The sequence below is a fragment of the Dendrobium catenatum genome, unplaced genomic scaffold, assembly GCF_001605985.2.
Source record: "Dendrobium catenatum unplaced genomic scaffold, ASM160598v2 fragScaff_scaffold_1730, whole genome shotgun sequence".
NCBI lineage: Eukaryota > Viridiplantae > Streptophyta > Magnoliopsida > Asparagales > Orchidaceae > Dendrobium > Dendrobium catenatum.
In genome coordinates, this window is record NW_021320192.1 from 33548 (window position 1) to 51803 (window position 18256).

General features: G+C 37.1%; 1 protein-coding gene across 1 annotated transcript; it reads right to left on the minus strand.

Annotated features, from left to right (window-relative positions):
* Positions 1-9967: 9967 nt before the first annotated feature.
* Positions 9968-10477, minus strand: LOC110114342. Its single transcript, XM_020847192.2, has one exon. The coding sequence runs from the start codon at positions 10475-10477 to the stop codon at positions 9968-9970; it is 510 nt and encodes a 169-aa protein (XP_020702851.1).
* Between the last annotated feature and the right edge of the window lie 7779 nt (positions 10478-18256).

The following is an 18256-nucleotide window of genomic DNA, read 5'->3' on the forward strand; positions in this document are numbered from 1 at the left end:
CTAAAAGAAGTTCACTCTGTTGGTAGCACTTACACCTGGTATAATCAAAGAATTGATAACCCCATTCACATCAAATTGGATAGAGTCCTCATGAATGCTAATTGGAATGTCAGCTACCCACTTTCATATTATTTGGTACAGGCTCCCTCCTGCTCCGGCCATTGCCCTTTAATTCTTCAGACAACGGAATCCTATCCCTCTCACTATAGATTTCTTTTTAAGAATTATTGGACATCTATTGATAATTTTTTGGGTATTCTTTTAGATGTATTTTCACCTCTTACTTATGGTAATCCTAAGGCTAATTTCTTCTCCAAACTCAGGAAATTGTAAAGCGATTTAAAAATGCAACCTTGGGCAAGTTCTAATTATATCAAAGATTTTTTGGATAACCTTCATGCTAAGTAATCTTTTTACTTGGACCAAATTTTGGTACATTCTTCTAATGCTTCCCTCAATGCTTCCCTTAAAAGCACTTCCAAACATATCTCGGATTTTACTTCTCTTCAAGCCTCATGGATCATTTAGAGGGCTAAATCCTCTTAGCTCTCTCAAGTTGAAGACAATCATAAATTTTTATATGAAAAAATTTGCTGACGGATGACATCTAGTAATGCTTTTTTAAACTTGGGAACTTCTTTGCACTCCATGAGATCTAAGGCTATCAATGAGATCATTCAGCACTTTAGCACTCTTTACAACCCATCCCCCCCGGAGTCTATGAACATGGATCTCTTCCCCACTGGTAATACTCTTCCCCTATTTTATCCGACCCCCTGACGATTTCTGTCACTAATGCAGAGATAAAAAATGCAGTTTTTACTAGTGCTGATTCTTCCACTCCAGGATCTGACAGCTTTAATTATCTGTTGTAGATCTGTTTTCATGGATTATGATTTTGATGATAACAAACACTCTTATTATAAATACTCTTATTTCTCAATGACTGCCTTATTTACTGATATTGCAAGTCCACAAGATCAGACTGTAATTTGGAACTAGCTCAAGATTAGGTAAACTAGGTCTGAGTCTTTTGTAATCCTTTTTTCCTTACTTGAGTCTATTGTATATGGTGTGGCTCCTGATGCTTTATAACTTGGAAGATTCTCTATCTGTTCCCTAAAGTTTTTTATTTTTGGTAACATCGTCTAGGACGATATTTATATCATCCTCGACGATCAGTTCAAAAGCAGAAAACCTAATTAGGGCATCCTCATTAAAGTAGCCATCATTATGCAAACACATCGTCCTAGATGATTTTATATCGGCCAGGATGATTGGCTCAAAACAGAAAGAATATGCCGCCAGATCTATTTAGGAATTACTTATTTTTGGACATCGTCCAGGAGATCGTCCTGGACTATAAGATATCATCCAGGACGATCCAGCATAATTTTTCCTAAATTAATCTGTCATGTAAGGAAAGCAATTATGACTTGATTGGGCAATCAAATCATCCTGGATGACCGCAGGATCGTCCGAGATGATATGCTGGATGATTGGACATCAGACAGCTCTTTTTCAGGGCGATGTTTAGGAAAATATTCCATGATTTGTACTGATCATCCCGGATGATATATTATCATCATGGATGATATGAACAAATTTCTTCTGATCGTCTCAAATCATCCTGGCTGATTGGGCTTAATTTGCACTGGTCGTACAAGACGATAGGAATATTATCCTGGACGATAAAGTCAGCAACTTGCATTAATGAGCTCATTTTGAGATCTTCTACTTAAGCTATGACATGACATTTGGTAAGTGTCTTTGGTAGTCATTGTAGCTTCGTTCTTTTGGGGGAAACTTGAAGAGAGAGCTTGAAAGGGAGAGAGGAAATGGTGGAGTTTGAGAGAGGGAGAAGATCCTTGGAGGGGGTTTCAAGGGAGTGTGGAGGGGGTTCCACACGGTTGCTCCGGTGAGCTCGCACCTTAGTACCATCAGATTCAAGGCTTGTCTTGAGGGAAATTCACCAAAGAAGAAGATCTCTTTGGTGTTAAAGGACACGGCTACTCCACCGCACCGGGGAAGGTGGAAGTGATTTTGTAAGGGCTTCTCCACCTATCTATGGGGGCTAAAGGAGAGACACTTGGTTTAGTGCAATACTCGGAGGGTGCATCCGAGGAGTGGACGTAGGTCAAGGTTTGACCGAACCACTATAAATCTGGTGTATTCTTTCCTTATTATTTCTACATTTAATTTTCGCATTGTGTTTTTATTTGTGGTGAATTTTGGTTTGGTTTGAGTTTTGTTTTAAAGATATTTAAAATACCAATTCACCTCTCTCTTTATTAGCCTTGGGCCAGTTCATAAAGGGCCTAACATCCCTAATGAACTTTCATTATCATTTCTACAAAAAGAGTTGGCACATTATATGTCCTTCTGTCTTTAATGCTATTAAATCCTTCTTTTTAAAAGGTCATTTGTCTCCTGTTATAAAACCAACTACCTTGGCTCTCATTCCCAAAACCAAGCATGCCTCCTCCTTTGCTGATTTTAGACAAATAGTACTTTATACTGTGATTTACAAAATTATTGCTAAGATCCTTGCCACTAGATTAAAGCCCATCATGCCCCTTATTGTGAAAGAAAACCAAGCTGGCTTTTTTCAATCTAGAGTTTCCACTAACAATATTATATTGGCTCAAAAATTGCTTACTGCTGCCAAAAAAAGGGGTTCACAATCTCTTATGTGCTAAATTCGACAATTCGGAAAGCTTTTGATACGGTGACTAGAGAATTCCTTCTTGCTAGAATGCATAAAAAATGATTGCCTAAGCAATTAATTCATTGGACTAAGGAATGCATTACAAATATCAATTTTTCGATTGTGGTGAATGGTGCACTTGAGAGGTTTCTCCCCTTATATGCAGTTCTTCACCAAGGCTGTCCTTTAAGCCCGTACCTGTTTTGCATAGTGATGGATTCTCTCTCCTCTCTTATTGATGATGGTAACTTTGTGGGATATTCTTTTGGAAACTTAACAATTAGTCATTTGTTTTATGTAGATGATTTGCTTATTTTTGGTGAGCCTTCTCTCCAAAGTTGCAATGCCTTAATGAATCACTTAAACTTATTTGCTTATGCTACTGGTCTTCATGTCAACTATGAGAAGAGCTCTACATTGCTTCCCAAGAACTTTCACAATATTGATCTTATTTGTAGTGCTCTTTCTCTTCTGAGCCCTAAGGACCTTATCACGTATCTTAGGATTCTGATTTCTTTCAAAAGGCTTAAGGTTGCGGATTTTCCCTGCTTATGGGTACAATCACTAGGAAACTTTCGGGTTGGAATGCCAATCTATTATCCTTTGCGGGGTGCTTGCAGTTCTTAAAATTTACTATTCACAATTCAATTGCCTATTGGATAAGAAGCTCCATTCTGCCTAAGGCGGTAATGAAATTTTTCAAAAAGGTAGCCTCTAAATATTTATTTTTTGGGGACTCATTGGCCAATAAAAATTTGCATCTTGTTGCTGGCACAATGTCTGTAAGCCAAAAGAGGTTGGTGGGATTGGTCTACAATTTAGTTTTAATTGCTCTCTCATTATCAAGATTTACAACAGCACTTCTCCATTAGCTTCTTGGCTGCTATCTAAATATAACTCACCATGGAAAACGCCTGATTCTTAGGCTTCTAAGTTTTGGAAAGCAATTTGCGCTATTGCATCTCTAGCCAATCTACTTTTAAATTTTACATTCTCCCAACTCCCCTGTTTCTTTTATTTTGGATTATTGGTGTAACGAAAATTGTCTGTTTGATTCCATTGTTGTTGTGCCTCTTTTAGCTCTTAGCTGCACCTTTATTAGCAAATATATTATTGGGAGGAGTTGGTGTCTCCCAGGCTTCCTAAGCCCGCCTGTTTCTGATGAGATTTGCAAGGTTAACAGTCATGAGCAAGATTCAAAATGCCTCTATTGGAAAAATTCCGCAACAACTAAATTTAGGGAATTCATCAAGGAATTTTACAAGTCTCTGGCTCTTTGTAACTGGTATCATTTTATTTGGCACATGGGATATGTCTTAAGATATTCGGTTTTCTGTTGGTTAGCAATAGTGAGAGGCCTTAAAACTACTTCGGCGCTCAACAAACGTAATATTTTGATTGACATAACATGTTCTTAGTGCCATACCTATAATGAAAGCTCTATGCATTAGGGTGTTATTTTAATAAGTATTTTATTGCTAACTTATTTATGTGTTACTTTAAAAAGCATTTCAATGTTAATGGTAATCATCAAATTAATTATTTAATTATAAATTAAAAAAATTAATACTATTTACACTACAGATTATTTAATTAAATTTTTTAAAATATTATTTCAATAAATTTTAAATTATTAATTATACTTATATTGATTTAATTAATCAATTAAAAATTCTATTACTAATTAATTATTTAATTAATACTTACACTACTAATTATCTAATTAATTATTTATATTTTAAATTCTTTTAATTCAGCTAATTAAATTAATGCCTAATTAACAATTAAGGATTAGATCTAATGCAAATTATAATCCAAAAAGGCAACCCTCTTCTTATTTCTTCATTGTCGTCCGAGTAAAGTGAAAGAAATTATTATTTGTGAGTATTAATATATACATTATATATATGCATTGCCAACTTAATGTATTGACAATTTGACACCCTTTTTTGAGTCCGGACTTCCACACCTAATAATTTCAAATATGTACCTGATAATTCTCTTATCTAATGTTTTCGAGTCTGGACCCAATAATTCTCTTGAAATATAGCTTTGGTCGACTCGCTTGCCAGATTCTTTTCCTCTTATGCATCTCTTCTTTATTGTTGTTTTGCTTTACCGCCTCCTCTATGTTGTTCTTGTCGGATCAGAAGTCGCGCCCGGAGCTCACCGTGAAGGTAACGATATTTCTCTCCTTTTGCATCCTTATTAGTTCGTATTTAAAAAATTCACAAAAAAAAAGAAATTGGATTAACATCTCTTATGGATTTCCCTCGACCTCTTCCCCATAGGTTATCACCATCAAGCAATACTTTGGAAAACAACCTCGGTTAGGTCGAACATCTCATATGGATTTCCCTCGATCTCTTCCACCCGATTTGATGCCATCAAACAGTGCTTTGGCAAACAACCTCGAACAATTTGATCATCCTGTATTGATTTCTCTCAACCTCTTAAAGTCATCGAGCAATGCTTAGACAAACAATCCAGTCTTGAAGGAAAGATAGTAGTAGATAAGGTCCTCACTAGAAAGATCTAATGAAAGTGGCATATAATGTCTTCACATATAACCAAGGATGGTCTGACTTTAAGATTGCCTCGAAGTGAAGCTAACAATATACAATGTCCTTAATAAAAAGACTCCATAAAAGAAAGTGGTTGACATGTTCACCACTCACTCAAAGACCTTAGAAAGCTAAAAGCCTCAAAAGGCACATGAACACAAAAGACCTTAGAAGACTAAAAGTATCAAAAGGCACATGTACATCAAAATCTCATAAGGCTAAAAGCCTCAGAAGATTTGTATTTCCTAAATTATTTAAAAATCTCATAAGACTAAAAACTGCAAAATGGATAACTTTCTTTAATCTAGTTTCTCTAACTGGATGACAATATATTAAAACATATTTCAAAGATGCATAAATGAATTAGTTTTTTTTTAGAGCGTAAGTTCATAAATTAGAAGTATACTTGCACAAAATAGAGCAATCATTACTTCAAATTAATTAAAAACAAGCATCAAGCTCATATAAACATCTCAAATCAATATATAATGTATAACTATACATTAGATTCAAACATACATTTGACTTCATTTAATACAAGAATTTGAAAATAAATAAGATTGTATTGCTTTCATCAACATCTTGTATAATGTAATCCAAGCAGGAGGGCACGTGCCTAGCTGAACCTTTTTGGGCAAAGATCATCATGCCATTCAAAACATAAAACTTATTATAAATCATCATCAAATCATCAGGCCTACACTAATTTTATACTATGAGTGTGTCGTTAAATTTTACAATTGATACAATTGTACGTATGAGTTTGGTATTCTGATCCTTGCAGTGAAATCATATTTGTCAAACAAAATTGTGAAATTATTGTCATTGATTAATTGAGAAATGGCGAGAAGTTTATGTGTGAGATTAGGGACATGAAATAGAGGATTAAGAAGTAGCTTACAAGAGGGAGTGAGGAGTAAGCCTTTGCAGGAGTTAAGTATGGGAAGTTTCGAACAAGCACTTAATCTGTGCTATAATACGTAGTGGACTGTTGGAGAGAATAATGATCTGGAGTCAGATGGGCAGTGGCATCGCTATCCAAATACCGAGGAGAATTAGTTGAATCATCGAACAATGCAACATTTGAAGCTGTCGAGGATGGTAAATACTATATATTAGTTTGATGCTAGGAGGAAAGCGCCGAGTGACCACATTTACCACAAAATTTGATATTATATCCTTTATAAGCTATTGGTGGTTTGGTGTACATCGAAGATGTTATCCTCTATATTTTGAATGGCCTCCCTCCCTCCCATCAAGCCTTCAAGGTGGCGATTCAGACCAAGCTCACACCCATTAGCCTTGATGATTTGTACTCTCTTTTTTGTAGTGAAGAAGTCAATCAAGCCACTGATGCTCTCAAAGAACTCAACATTACTCACAATGTCGACCCACAATTTTCTCTTATTTTGAATCGCGGTCGTGGTCATGGCCACCTCTATAATTATCGTGGGTGAGGTAGGCTCAATTATTCCGCAGCTTCTCCCTCCCGCCCTAAGTAACCTCGGTTCACAGGAGACTATCAAATTTGTAGTAAATGTGGTCACTCGACGCTTACCTGTTGTCATCGAACTAATCTATAGTATTCACCAGCCTCTACAGCTTCAAATGTTGCTTTGGTCGCTAATTCAATTAATTCTCCTTGGTATTTTGATAGCGATGCAACTACCCATCAATGTTCTTTATGCACTTTGAAATATGTTTTAATATATTGTCATGCATTTAGAAAAACTAGATTAAAGGAATTTATCCATTTTGAAGCTTTTAGTCTTATAAGGTTTTTAAATAATTAAAGAAATATATATCTTATTAGGCTTTTAGCCTTTTGAGATTAAAGGAAATCAAACATCTAAAACGAAATGTGAAAAGTTGATATTTTGATTGAAAAACCACAAAGTATAACTAATCAATGCATGCATAGAAAGAAACGTAGAATCATCATGCAAGGATATTTAGCATATATTAAAGATATAGTGTTGCTAAAAGAAGCAGGCCAGCATGAAAAACTAATAATTTCACTATATAGAATGAATCACTCTGATCGCTTATGGAAGAGAATCATATTTTTTATTATTATTTTTATTTTTTTTATTATTTTTTTTATGGAAGAGAATCATATAAGTATTAAGGTATGTAGAACTTTAAATTCAATCAATGTAGCTATAATTTTACATTGTTATCACCTGCTAATTCTAGGAATGCTGATAAATAATAACCTCAATGAAAGTTGAAAAAAATAAAGTATGTCTCAGCCAAAGGTCAATTTTGAGAATCAACTAATTTTTTTAAAATTAGTATCGCAAACTCAAGGTACATGTTATGATGTTAACTGAGAATAGAAAATGATTTAGACTATCATGTCAATAAAGAAATCATTCTTGGTGAATTACACCTGTGGATTATCCATGAAGTATTCTAATGAACCCTTACGCACTCCATTGCATGTTATCATAACTTTGGATATGCATTCCATGATCCTTTGGGATAGAGAATATGAAGAAAAACTAGTAAATACAACATGAAGAGAGAAACCATTAACAAGATAACCTAACATCACAATATTCAACATAAGAAATTTGAAAAAAAAGGGACAAGGTTAGAAAAATACCAAATGCACAACACTAATTTGGGCACAAGCCAAAGTGCACTTTATTTTATTGCACATGCATAAAGTGCATGTTGTTACAATTTAAAAAAATATATATATCATTATAAGAATATTAACATTATTGTATGAATTTTTTTTTTAGTAAAATTTATGGTTGCCTAATTGACAGTGACAAAGAAGTATAAAAAATTTAATGCTAAATTTATCAATCCAAATCCAATTTTATAATAAAAAATAAAAAATATATAAAATAGCACATAATCCTAGAGAATATATTTAATGTGATTTATATAAATAAGTTTGTGCTAACATGAATATGAAGAGTTAAGAAATGAAAATCACAAAAAATAATATGAATAAAAGAAGAAAAAAAATGAAAGAACTAATTTTATATCCATATTTAAGTAGAGTAATCAAAATTCAAATAAAGGATGATAATTTGAGTAGTTCAAAGTTGGCTGGTAGATCAAAATAAATATATAAAATTAAGAACCATCGATAAACAAATTTAAACCTTCTTACAATTGTATTTAAGGCAACATAAACCGTGCATATAAAGTATGAGTATAAAGATATAAGATTCACAAGGATGAACTGTTCAAACTAATTATATTATATTTTTTTTTATTATTCAATATGATTAATTTCATCACAATCTTTCTTAATTTATTGCTTCAACTACTAGCAAATAGAACATTTGGTTGTCAAAGAAATTACAAAAATTTGAGTTTGATTCAAATTTACTTGTTGAAAGTTCAGCACATCTTGCTTAGCCATTCCATCAAATTCCTATCGTGCACAAAACATCTATAATATCATTAGAATTTAGAATAATTCCTATTTCTATATCAAATGCCATAATTAAAGATATTGGATTCATAGTAAGTGCATTTACTTAAATTAAAGAGAGATTTTTACACAACTTAGAATGTCATGATTGTAGAAGCAATGAAGACTTCGAAAAATAGAGAAATAAGGAATTGCACCAAACATAAGTTTCCTTCAAACTTGTCATGATTCGATGTACCTACTGATCCCCAATACCGTGAACATCGAGTACATTTTATGAGCATAAAGATTGTCGCTAATGCCACGATGAAGACATCTGCTTTGATGTTGATGTAGGAATGCATGGTAGTGATGAAGTTGATGAGCTTCTTGGCGGACTTAAAGCAAATAGTGATCCAATGGGAGTTGATGTGGTAACGGATCTCACTTGGTTTGTGCAAGCTTGGCAATGAAGGCTGCATAGAGAAAGAGAGATAGAGAGATAGAAAGGGAGATAACGACAGAGTTATATATGCATGTGAGAGAGAACTAAAGCAGTAAAAGCTGAAGTTATAGCTTCAAAGAAAAAACATTAGCATTTCATAAGTTAGATGTTGATGAAGTGCAAGTGCTTCGATTTCATAAACTTATAATTATTTAATTGTTTAATGATATTACATTAGGTGGAGAGAGAAAAGGACATATGAGATTGAAATGAAAGAAGACAAATGGAAAAATCAAGGTTACAACTCAACATATAATAGTTATGCTGAAAATTAAGATGAAACGTTTCACATAAATCCGATTAACAACTCAATCATTACAGTGATGTATGAAGAAGATGAAGCATTTCACATGCAAATAAGAAGCTGAAAGTATCAAGGTCAGATGAGAACCCAAATACCAATCACCTTTACCTAAATAAATAAATTTCAAATCCATGCATTACAACCAATAAGACAAATGAATAGAATTGATGCAACCCCATATCGGAGACCATAGGCGACTAACCTGCAAAAGAACTTGAAAACAATGCAAGCCAATGGAACAGGGACCCCAGGAGAATTCCACGCTTGGGATGAGCTTCTGTTGAAGAGGAACTTAAAGTTCTGTAAAAACAAAGAGTCTACCCTTTCCTGGCTTCCTTCGGTAGTATATAAATTTTCCTATTTCTAATAACTATGAAAATACTAAAATTAGCCTAACAACAAAAAAATGTGAAATAGTACTGTAGATAACTGAATAGGGAAAAAGTGATATCGTGAGTGGCTGCCATATAACGGAATGTGGGGAATTGGCATTGTCATGCCATGCACTGCATCAGTCCTCCCCGGCTTCGGAAGAGCTCAACTCTGACGAGCTTATGATGATTGCGAAATCATCGGGTGGGTGATATTGCCACAAGTCAGAAATATTGAAGGTGGGGGATGTGATGTAGCCGGGTGATAGCTCAACGGTGTAGGCATTGTCGTTGATTTTGGAAACAATGGGAACTGGACCAATTTTGCGGCGACTCAGTTTAGAATAAGTGCTAGGGGGAAACCTTTCCCGGCGAAGGCGCACCATGACCAGTTCGCCTACATTGAACAAACTCTGTCGACGGTGAAGATCGGCGGAGGATTTGTACTTCAGATTTTCTTTTGTTAACTGTTGGTGAACATCAACCATCATTTTGGAATATTGATTTGTAAAGTGTGTAGCAGCTCTAGATTTGCATTTGGGAAGAATAGCTACATCCAATGCAAGGTTGGGGAGTTTAGTATAAACAATGCTAAAGAGGGTCTTATCAGTGGAGCGGTTCACCATAGAGTTATATGTGAATTCAGCCATGGTTAGCACATCATCCCATTATTTCGGGTAATCCTGTACAAGGCAGCGGAGCAAGCTCCCCAAGGTGCGATTGATTACCTCCGTTTGTTCGTCGGATTGGGGGTGATAGGCTGAGCTTAGGTGCAAGTCGGTGCCCAATCTCTTCCATAATTCACGCCAGAAATGGCTAATAAACTTGACGTCCCTGTCCGAGGTGAGGCTCCTTAGGACGTCGTGAAGTCGCATAATTTGATGAAAGAAAAGATGGGCAATTTGAAGAGCATTCAACATCTTATTACAATAAATGAAGTGAGCCATCTTTGAAAAATGATCGACGACTGCCATACTCGAATCGTTACCTTTCTTTGTGCGGGGTAGTTCGAGGATGAAGTCCAAGCTAAAATCTTCCTAGATGGAATCGGGGATGGGTAGGGGTAAATAAAGGCCCGAATTTTGTGCACCTCCCCTGTAGCTTTGACAAATAGAGCAATGGTCGACAAACCGAAAGACATCACGGCGTTGACGCGGCCAATAGAATCTTTACTTGAGCCAGGGATTTGTCACGGCCTATGTGAGCGGCAAGAGCTCAGCAATGTTCTTCCCGAATGATATGCTGTCGCCAAGAAGAAAAAGGAACACATAATAGGTTTTCGTGAAAAAGAAAACCGTGGAGGATGCAATACCCTGAAACTGTCTGGCCTTGCTGTCATTGAGCCTAGATAATACCGAAATCAGGGTCAGCAGCATAGAGTTGTTGAATGGAGGTCAAACCAGTGAATTCTATTTGGAGTTGAGTGAGCAACAAATTCTTTCAGCTGAGGGCATCCGCAACTGTATTATGCTTTCCTGGTTGATGTTTAAGGAGGAATGAAAACTTTTGGAGAAAAGAGATCCATCGAGCATGCATCCGATTCACATATTTTTGGCTATTTATAAATTTTAAAGTTCTGTTGTCTGTACATATCACAAATTCTTGATGTAAGTTACAATGTTCCCATTCCTTAAGATCTTGGATAATGGAGTAGAGATCTTGCTCATAAGCGGACCATCGTTGTCACGACGTACATAACTTCTCATTGAAAAATGCCACGGGTTGACTCTCTTGTGACAGAACAGCACCAATGCCAATCCCAGACGCGTCGATCTCCATAGTGAACAGCTTGTCAAAATAGGGGATGGCCAGGACCGGAGCCGTGGTTAGCGCCCCTTTGATAGCGTCAAAGCCGTGTTACTGCTGATCACCCCAGTGGAATGTATTTAATTTTAAGTAGTCTGTAATTAGACTCATGATAACACTGAATCTTTTTATGAATTTTTGATAAAAGTTAGCAATGCCATGAAAACTCCTAACTTCGAAGAAGGAGCACGGGACAGGCCAATTTAAAATGGCCTCAACCTTACTCGGATTCATATGAACACCATCCCTGAATATCACAAAATCAAGAAAAATAACACGGGAGGTGGCGAACTCACACTTCGAAAGGTTAAGAAACAATTGATTGTCTCATAATATGATAAAGCGCTGTCAGAGGTGATCAAGATGACCTTCCACGGTGTCGCTGTAAACAAGGATATCGTCGAAATATGAAATACAAAACTTTCCCCAAACAGGTATAAGTATATCTTGCATCACCCTCATGAATGTAGAAGGATCATTGCATAAACAAAATGGCATTGCATAAACAAAATGGCATTGCAAAAGTCCGAACGGAGTTTTGAAGGCCGTCTTCCATTCGTCGTCTGGCCAGATATGGATTTGGTGATAGCCACTGCACAAGTCTAGCTTGGAAAATACTGAAGCCCAGACCAATTTATCAATGCGCTCATCAATTCTCAGCCTAGGGAAACAATACTTAACCGTTATTTTATTGATGGATCGACTATCTACACACAGTCGCCACTCACTGTTCTTCTTAGGAACAAGCAAGGCTGGGATGGCACAGGGACTGATGCTGGCCTGGATAAACTATTTACTTAATATCTCTTCAATAATTCCCTGCATAATTTGTTGCTCTACCAGATTGAGCAGGTAACGAGGCAGGTTCAGTAAGGATGCATTTGGAAGGAGATCAATTTGATGTTGAATTTTGCGTAATGGGGGGAGAATGGTAAGGAGTTCTTGAGGGCATAAATCTTTGAATTCTTCAAGTAATTCTAAAATGATGGCAGGAGTTTGGGCAGTCGACGAACTTGTGGAGTCGGTAACTACAAGCGCCCACAAGGTAGAAGAATCTTGCCAACTCAATAACAAAGTTGGATCTGAGACTATCTGCATCACAGAAGCAAGCGTGGCGTTGGGAGTGGGCTACTTGCCATCATGGGCGCCTCGTAGCAATTGGAGGTGTTTACCCTTCCACTCCAAAGAATACGCGTTGGCTCAACCTTCATACATAACACCAGCATCAAACTGCCATGGTCGGCGAAGGATTAGGTGACAGACATCCATGTCCAGTACATCACATAACACTTCGCACACATACTGCCACCCGATGGAAAAAGTAACTTGACACATCTCTGTCACTGATATGTCAATCCCATTTTTGATCAAACTAATTTTATATGGTTGAGGGTTCTATGTAGTTTCATTTGAAGGGATAGGACAATAGAACGAGAGACGATCTTCTTTGTACAGTCGATGTCAATGAGAAGGTCGCACAGCTTGCCATTAATAGTGCACCAGGTCTTGAAAATGGCATTCCGTTGTGACATGATAGCTTGGCAATGAGCTATCAACAACTTCTCAAGGATGCACAGCAGCGGAACACCATCATCGCCTTCGACGTCTTCAAATTCTTCATCTTCTCCGGTATTTGAATGATTCAATGCCTCACCCTCTTCGGTTTCTAGTAGCTGCAGTTGTTGTCATTGGGGGCATTTGTTGGATTTGTGGCCAAGCTAAAAATAGCAGAAACATTTTAAGGATGACGGCTTAGCATAAGGATTGTTCGGAGGTGCAGTTTTTGCTTTGGGTAAGTTTTTGTTCTCTAGGCTTTGAACAATTAGCCTTCGTGGTGGAGACGGGGCATTAATAGTAGATTTGGTAGATGATAAAGCTCCTTTATTAAGCTCATGTGACATGTCCAGGGGCGGCCGTTGAGGGTTCACAAACCTGGGAGCTCGATGCTGCTGCATTTCCACTTTTAGAGAAAAATTGATCTCCTGAGAGAGCGACCATAAGGAGTTCAGTTCTAACTTCTCCTGAATACTATATTTTAGTCTGCCAATGTATCAAGCTACTAATTGGTTCGTGGACTCATGCAAATTATTCCGTGCACTGAGTTTATGAAACTCCTCTTTGTACTCGTTGACAGATCAATTTCCATGAATACATTGTTTGTACTTCATGCATAAGATTTGTTCATAATTTGTGGGCAAAAATTGAGCACGCAAAAGCTTCTTCATCCGTGCTCAGCTGCACACGAGTCCTCTTCCTTCTCGCTGGCGGGACTGTAAGAGCTGCGTCCACCACGCGCTTGCCCCGCTTTGCAAACGACAGGCAACATATTTTACCTGTTTTGTGGGATCTATCTCCATATATTCAATAAAAATTTCAACGGCCTTTTCCCAATCCAGGTAATCTTCTATGCGTAGATGCCCATCAAAGAAAGGTATGTCAATTTTAACCTTGAATTCAGAGTGTTCCCTGTAATGCACTTGACATCGTCGGTGTCTGTGTGTTTTTGTAACATGACACAGTTCTTCATCTTCCTCGTCCGACTCCAGAGGTTCATCCTCTAAATCAGAAGGATCAGGAATGGGATGGGGATTTCAGCGCCCATTCTGTTCAAGGCCCATACCACGTCGCCCCCCATTACCCGCCAGTAGTTCTGACTCTCGACGTAGCTGATGGGGTGTGTTCCTTGCACGGTTGAGATTGAACTCACAGCGCACATCGATGGAGAGGCGTTGTACATCTGCTGACAACACATCCAATTGTCGTATGTTGTTGTCCTGGCTCTTCCACAATGCTTCAAGACTCCGAGCTTCATCGGCCGCTGGTTCCTTGCCTCTATCAGTCATTCTACTTGTTTGGCTCTAATACCACGATGATGCAACCCCAGATCGGAGACCTTAGGCGACTAACCTGCAAAAGAACTTGGAAACAATGCAAGCCAATGGAATAGTAAAACCCCAGGAGAATTCCACGCCCAGGATGAGCTTCTATTGAAGAGGAACATAAAGTTCTGTAAAAACAAAGAGTCTACCCTTTCATGGCTTCCTTCGGTAGTTTATAAATTTTCCTGTTCTAACAACCAAAAAGGTGAAATAGTACTGTAGATAATTGAATAGGGAAAAAGTGATATTGTGAGTGGTTGCCATATAACGGAATGTGAGGAATTGGCATCTTCATGCCATGCACTGCATCAAGAATGAAGAGAGAAAATGCACTCACTTACAAAACGACATATAATAAAGCAACTAACAAGAATAAAAGGCTTTCTCCAGCCAAATCTTGAACTAAATCTATCACTCTACATATCAATAGTAGGCCCAACCTAAACTCATAAAAATAAAATAAGATATATAAATGATCTTCATGAGAAAATGAAAGTCCATTGTATGAAAGCAAGTTATATGAATCACTTCCCCTTGTGTGAAAGAAAATCATATGAATATGAGTACTCAAAATAAAACTTATTATTTTTCGGGTCGTGTCTTTAATTACACCCATACTAAATGTCCCCCATAGCTAAAGAGGATAAGATAAAGAAATGAATTAGCAACAGTGAAAAATATATTAAGAGATATTGATATAAAATATAATGGATTGCGAAATTTTTAGATTTATATTGACATCAATATAATTCTAAATATCGTATACAATACTAATCTTAATATTAAAAAAATCTGCTGCATTGTTATTAATCAGGAAAATAATCAACCTGCAATATATTCTTCTGGTGTGAAGAAATTGGGATATGAATGACCGAATGATAAAAAAAATCAAATAAATTTATAAAAGCAATCAATGTACATATATAAGCAAACATAAACAGTTGAGATTAACATAAATTTTTAAAGAATATTATCTGATTTTTGAAGCAGGGTTTAGGGTTTTCCTGCTTCAAAATTACTTGCTTAGGAATAATTCAAACTACATGAAAAAGCATATTCAGAAAAGAAAAAATATATACTATACAAACCTAATTTTTTTAGAGAACAATAATAGAAAAGTTATTTGAAGCAGCAACACAAGCTACATTAGACTAAATTTATAATCAAAAATAAATAAGCAAAATCGAAACTTAAATTAATCGTATTTAACTTACAATTGAATGAGGTAGAGTTTTAACGCATTTTGTATTTTACTTACAACCGATGATGATGGAGATTAGAAGTGTCATTGCAATGTTGAAGAGTCAAATTTTTTTTTTTTTTTTTGGATAAAATGATCATAGGGGTGTCAATATTTAACCCGACCCGATCCCAACCTAAAAATTTCGGGTTTGGGTTGACCCAAACCCGAACAGGGTCGGGTTCGGTTTAGGGATTTTGACCCATTTATAAAATCAGGCTCGGTTCTGGTTTAACTGAAAACTCAAAATTAATCCAATTTGCCTCAGATGCCTGCTCAGTTGTGTAGTCCCGTCGACGTGTTATCCTCGTCACGCTAGCGCTTAGTCGTGTTGTCCTCGTCCTGCTGTCATTACCGAAGGTTTCCTGCTCACCGGTTTGGCCTTCGGTCAGTGAATGTTTGCAGAAGATTGACGGAGGCGAAGCTCTCCCGCAGTCATTTTGCAGCTTCCATCTGGCTGCTCGCCGCCACCTGAAGATGCTCGTCCTTCAACGACGTTCCTTCCACTCTGTTTGGCGGCAGCAACGCCTCCTTCGACGATGAACGCACGCCACAGGTTCACACTTGGCGAGTTAGGACGAGTTGAACCGAACCCGAAGTTGGTTGGATTTGGGTCTGAAAAACTGACCCGTTTTCAAAAACGGGTCAGATTCTGGTCGAGTTGAATAGTCTCGAGTCAGTTCCCCCGCGACCCGAATTTGATAGCCCTAAACGATCTTGTAAACTCAAAAGATCATGACTTCTGTTTGGTTTGGTAGTAAAAATCAAAGCAAAAATAAGACTGACATATAAAATCTTGCCTTGTGATGAAAAGCGAAGGCCATTCACAGCTGGGGGCCTGGGGTAGATAATAACATATTCCATATTGTTCCTTAAATCTATAAATTAAAGCTTAGCGCCTGCAAAATGAACTTATTGTTCTAATGCGGCATCAATTTTCTATGAGGTCGACTCCAAGGCGAGGGGACAATCTCGGAAGTGTTTCTCAAATTAGTTTTTTCAACATCTGAAAGTAATAACTTGTTCAAAGAACTGCATTCGCCGACTTTGCTCGAGCCTCTCTATCATCAGGGAGTACTTCGGCAAGAACAGGAATCTTGTACCAGTACAATCTCTCCCATTCAACGTTCCAGAAATATCGTGATGCAGAGCACATTAGCATGTGGATACAAGCATGACATTTTACACAATTATAACCAACCATTTCTATTTACGTTTTTACCGTGCTACAACTTTTTTATGATGGTATTTTTAATTATAGCAAAAGCTTAGTTACTGGTTACATATACAAAAACTGGGAGAATGTAAGCAGCTTTTTATTGAAATATAGAAAACTCAGAGCATTTCTAGTTAAGGAATTTTGGTACTCTACTTTTTCCTTTTTGTTACCTTGCAAATGTCGGTGGAGTTCGATCAAGTTGGTATCAGAGCCAATGCCTAGGGAGGAGATGAAGAACGATTGTGGCAAAGAACTGTTATTGAGGAAGTTCTAAGCCTTGAGGAGCTCTGGGCAAACCAAAACAATGTCAATCGCTGGCTGGATAAGTTGGCAGCCGATTTGCAACGGTTGATAGTGGAAATACGCCGCTAGTTAAATCTCAATAGGGCGAGGCAACCAGCATCATCTGGATTGCCACAGGCAAAGACGACCGACACATTACCATCACCACCCAGGGGAATTCAAAGTTAAGTTAGATATCCCATTTTTTTACGGATATATGAATATAGAAGATTACTTGACTGGAAAAAAAGCTGTTGAAAATTACTTTGAATATATAGAAATTGATCCATACAAGCAAGTGAAATTTGTGGCGTGCAGGCTGAAGGGTGGTGCAAGCGCTTGGTGGGCACAAATTATGCAAATGAGACAACGAGGGGGCAAGGGGAAAGTTCGGAATTGGAATAGGATGAAACAATTGTTGAGAGCACAATTCTTTCCTACAGATTTTGAAAATATACAATATATGAGGTATCAGCATTGTGTTAAAGGAGTAAGGTTTGTAAGTGATTACATTGAAGAGTTTAAACGTTTGACTGTATATTGGAGGTTTAAAAGATAGCATTCAAGACAGGCTTGAGTTGAACTCGGTTTGGTCAATGGCCCAAGTAGTGAATTTTGCTTTGAAAATTGAAATGCAACAAATCAGACCATATATTCGTCTTCATTAACAAGAACCGCCTCCAGCAAGCAATAAAAGTAATACGCCAATAATAAAGACATCCCCGAACACCAACCCCATAACTCAATCAAATGCACCAAGTAATGCTAACACCGACTTAGGAATCAACTATAATCGAGACCAATGGCTAAAGAAAATCCTTATGCAAATCCATTTACATTCAGGTGCTTCGTTGTTTTCAGTCTGGTCATAAATCAAATGGATGCCCTTGCAGAATGTGAGGAGTTAGTGAGGATGATGTTGAAAATTAAACTTGATAATTGGGCCTTTAATTGAGTGGGCTTTCTAATTGAGCCCATAGTCTAGAAAAGTCCTTAGAATATT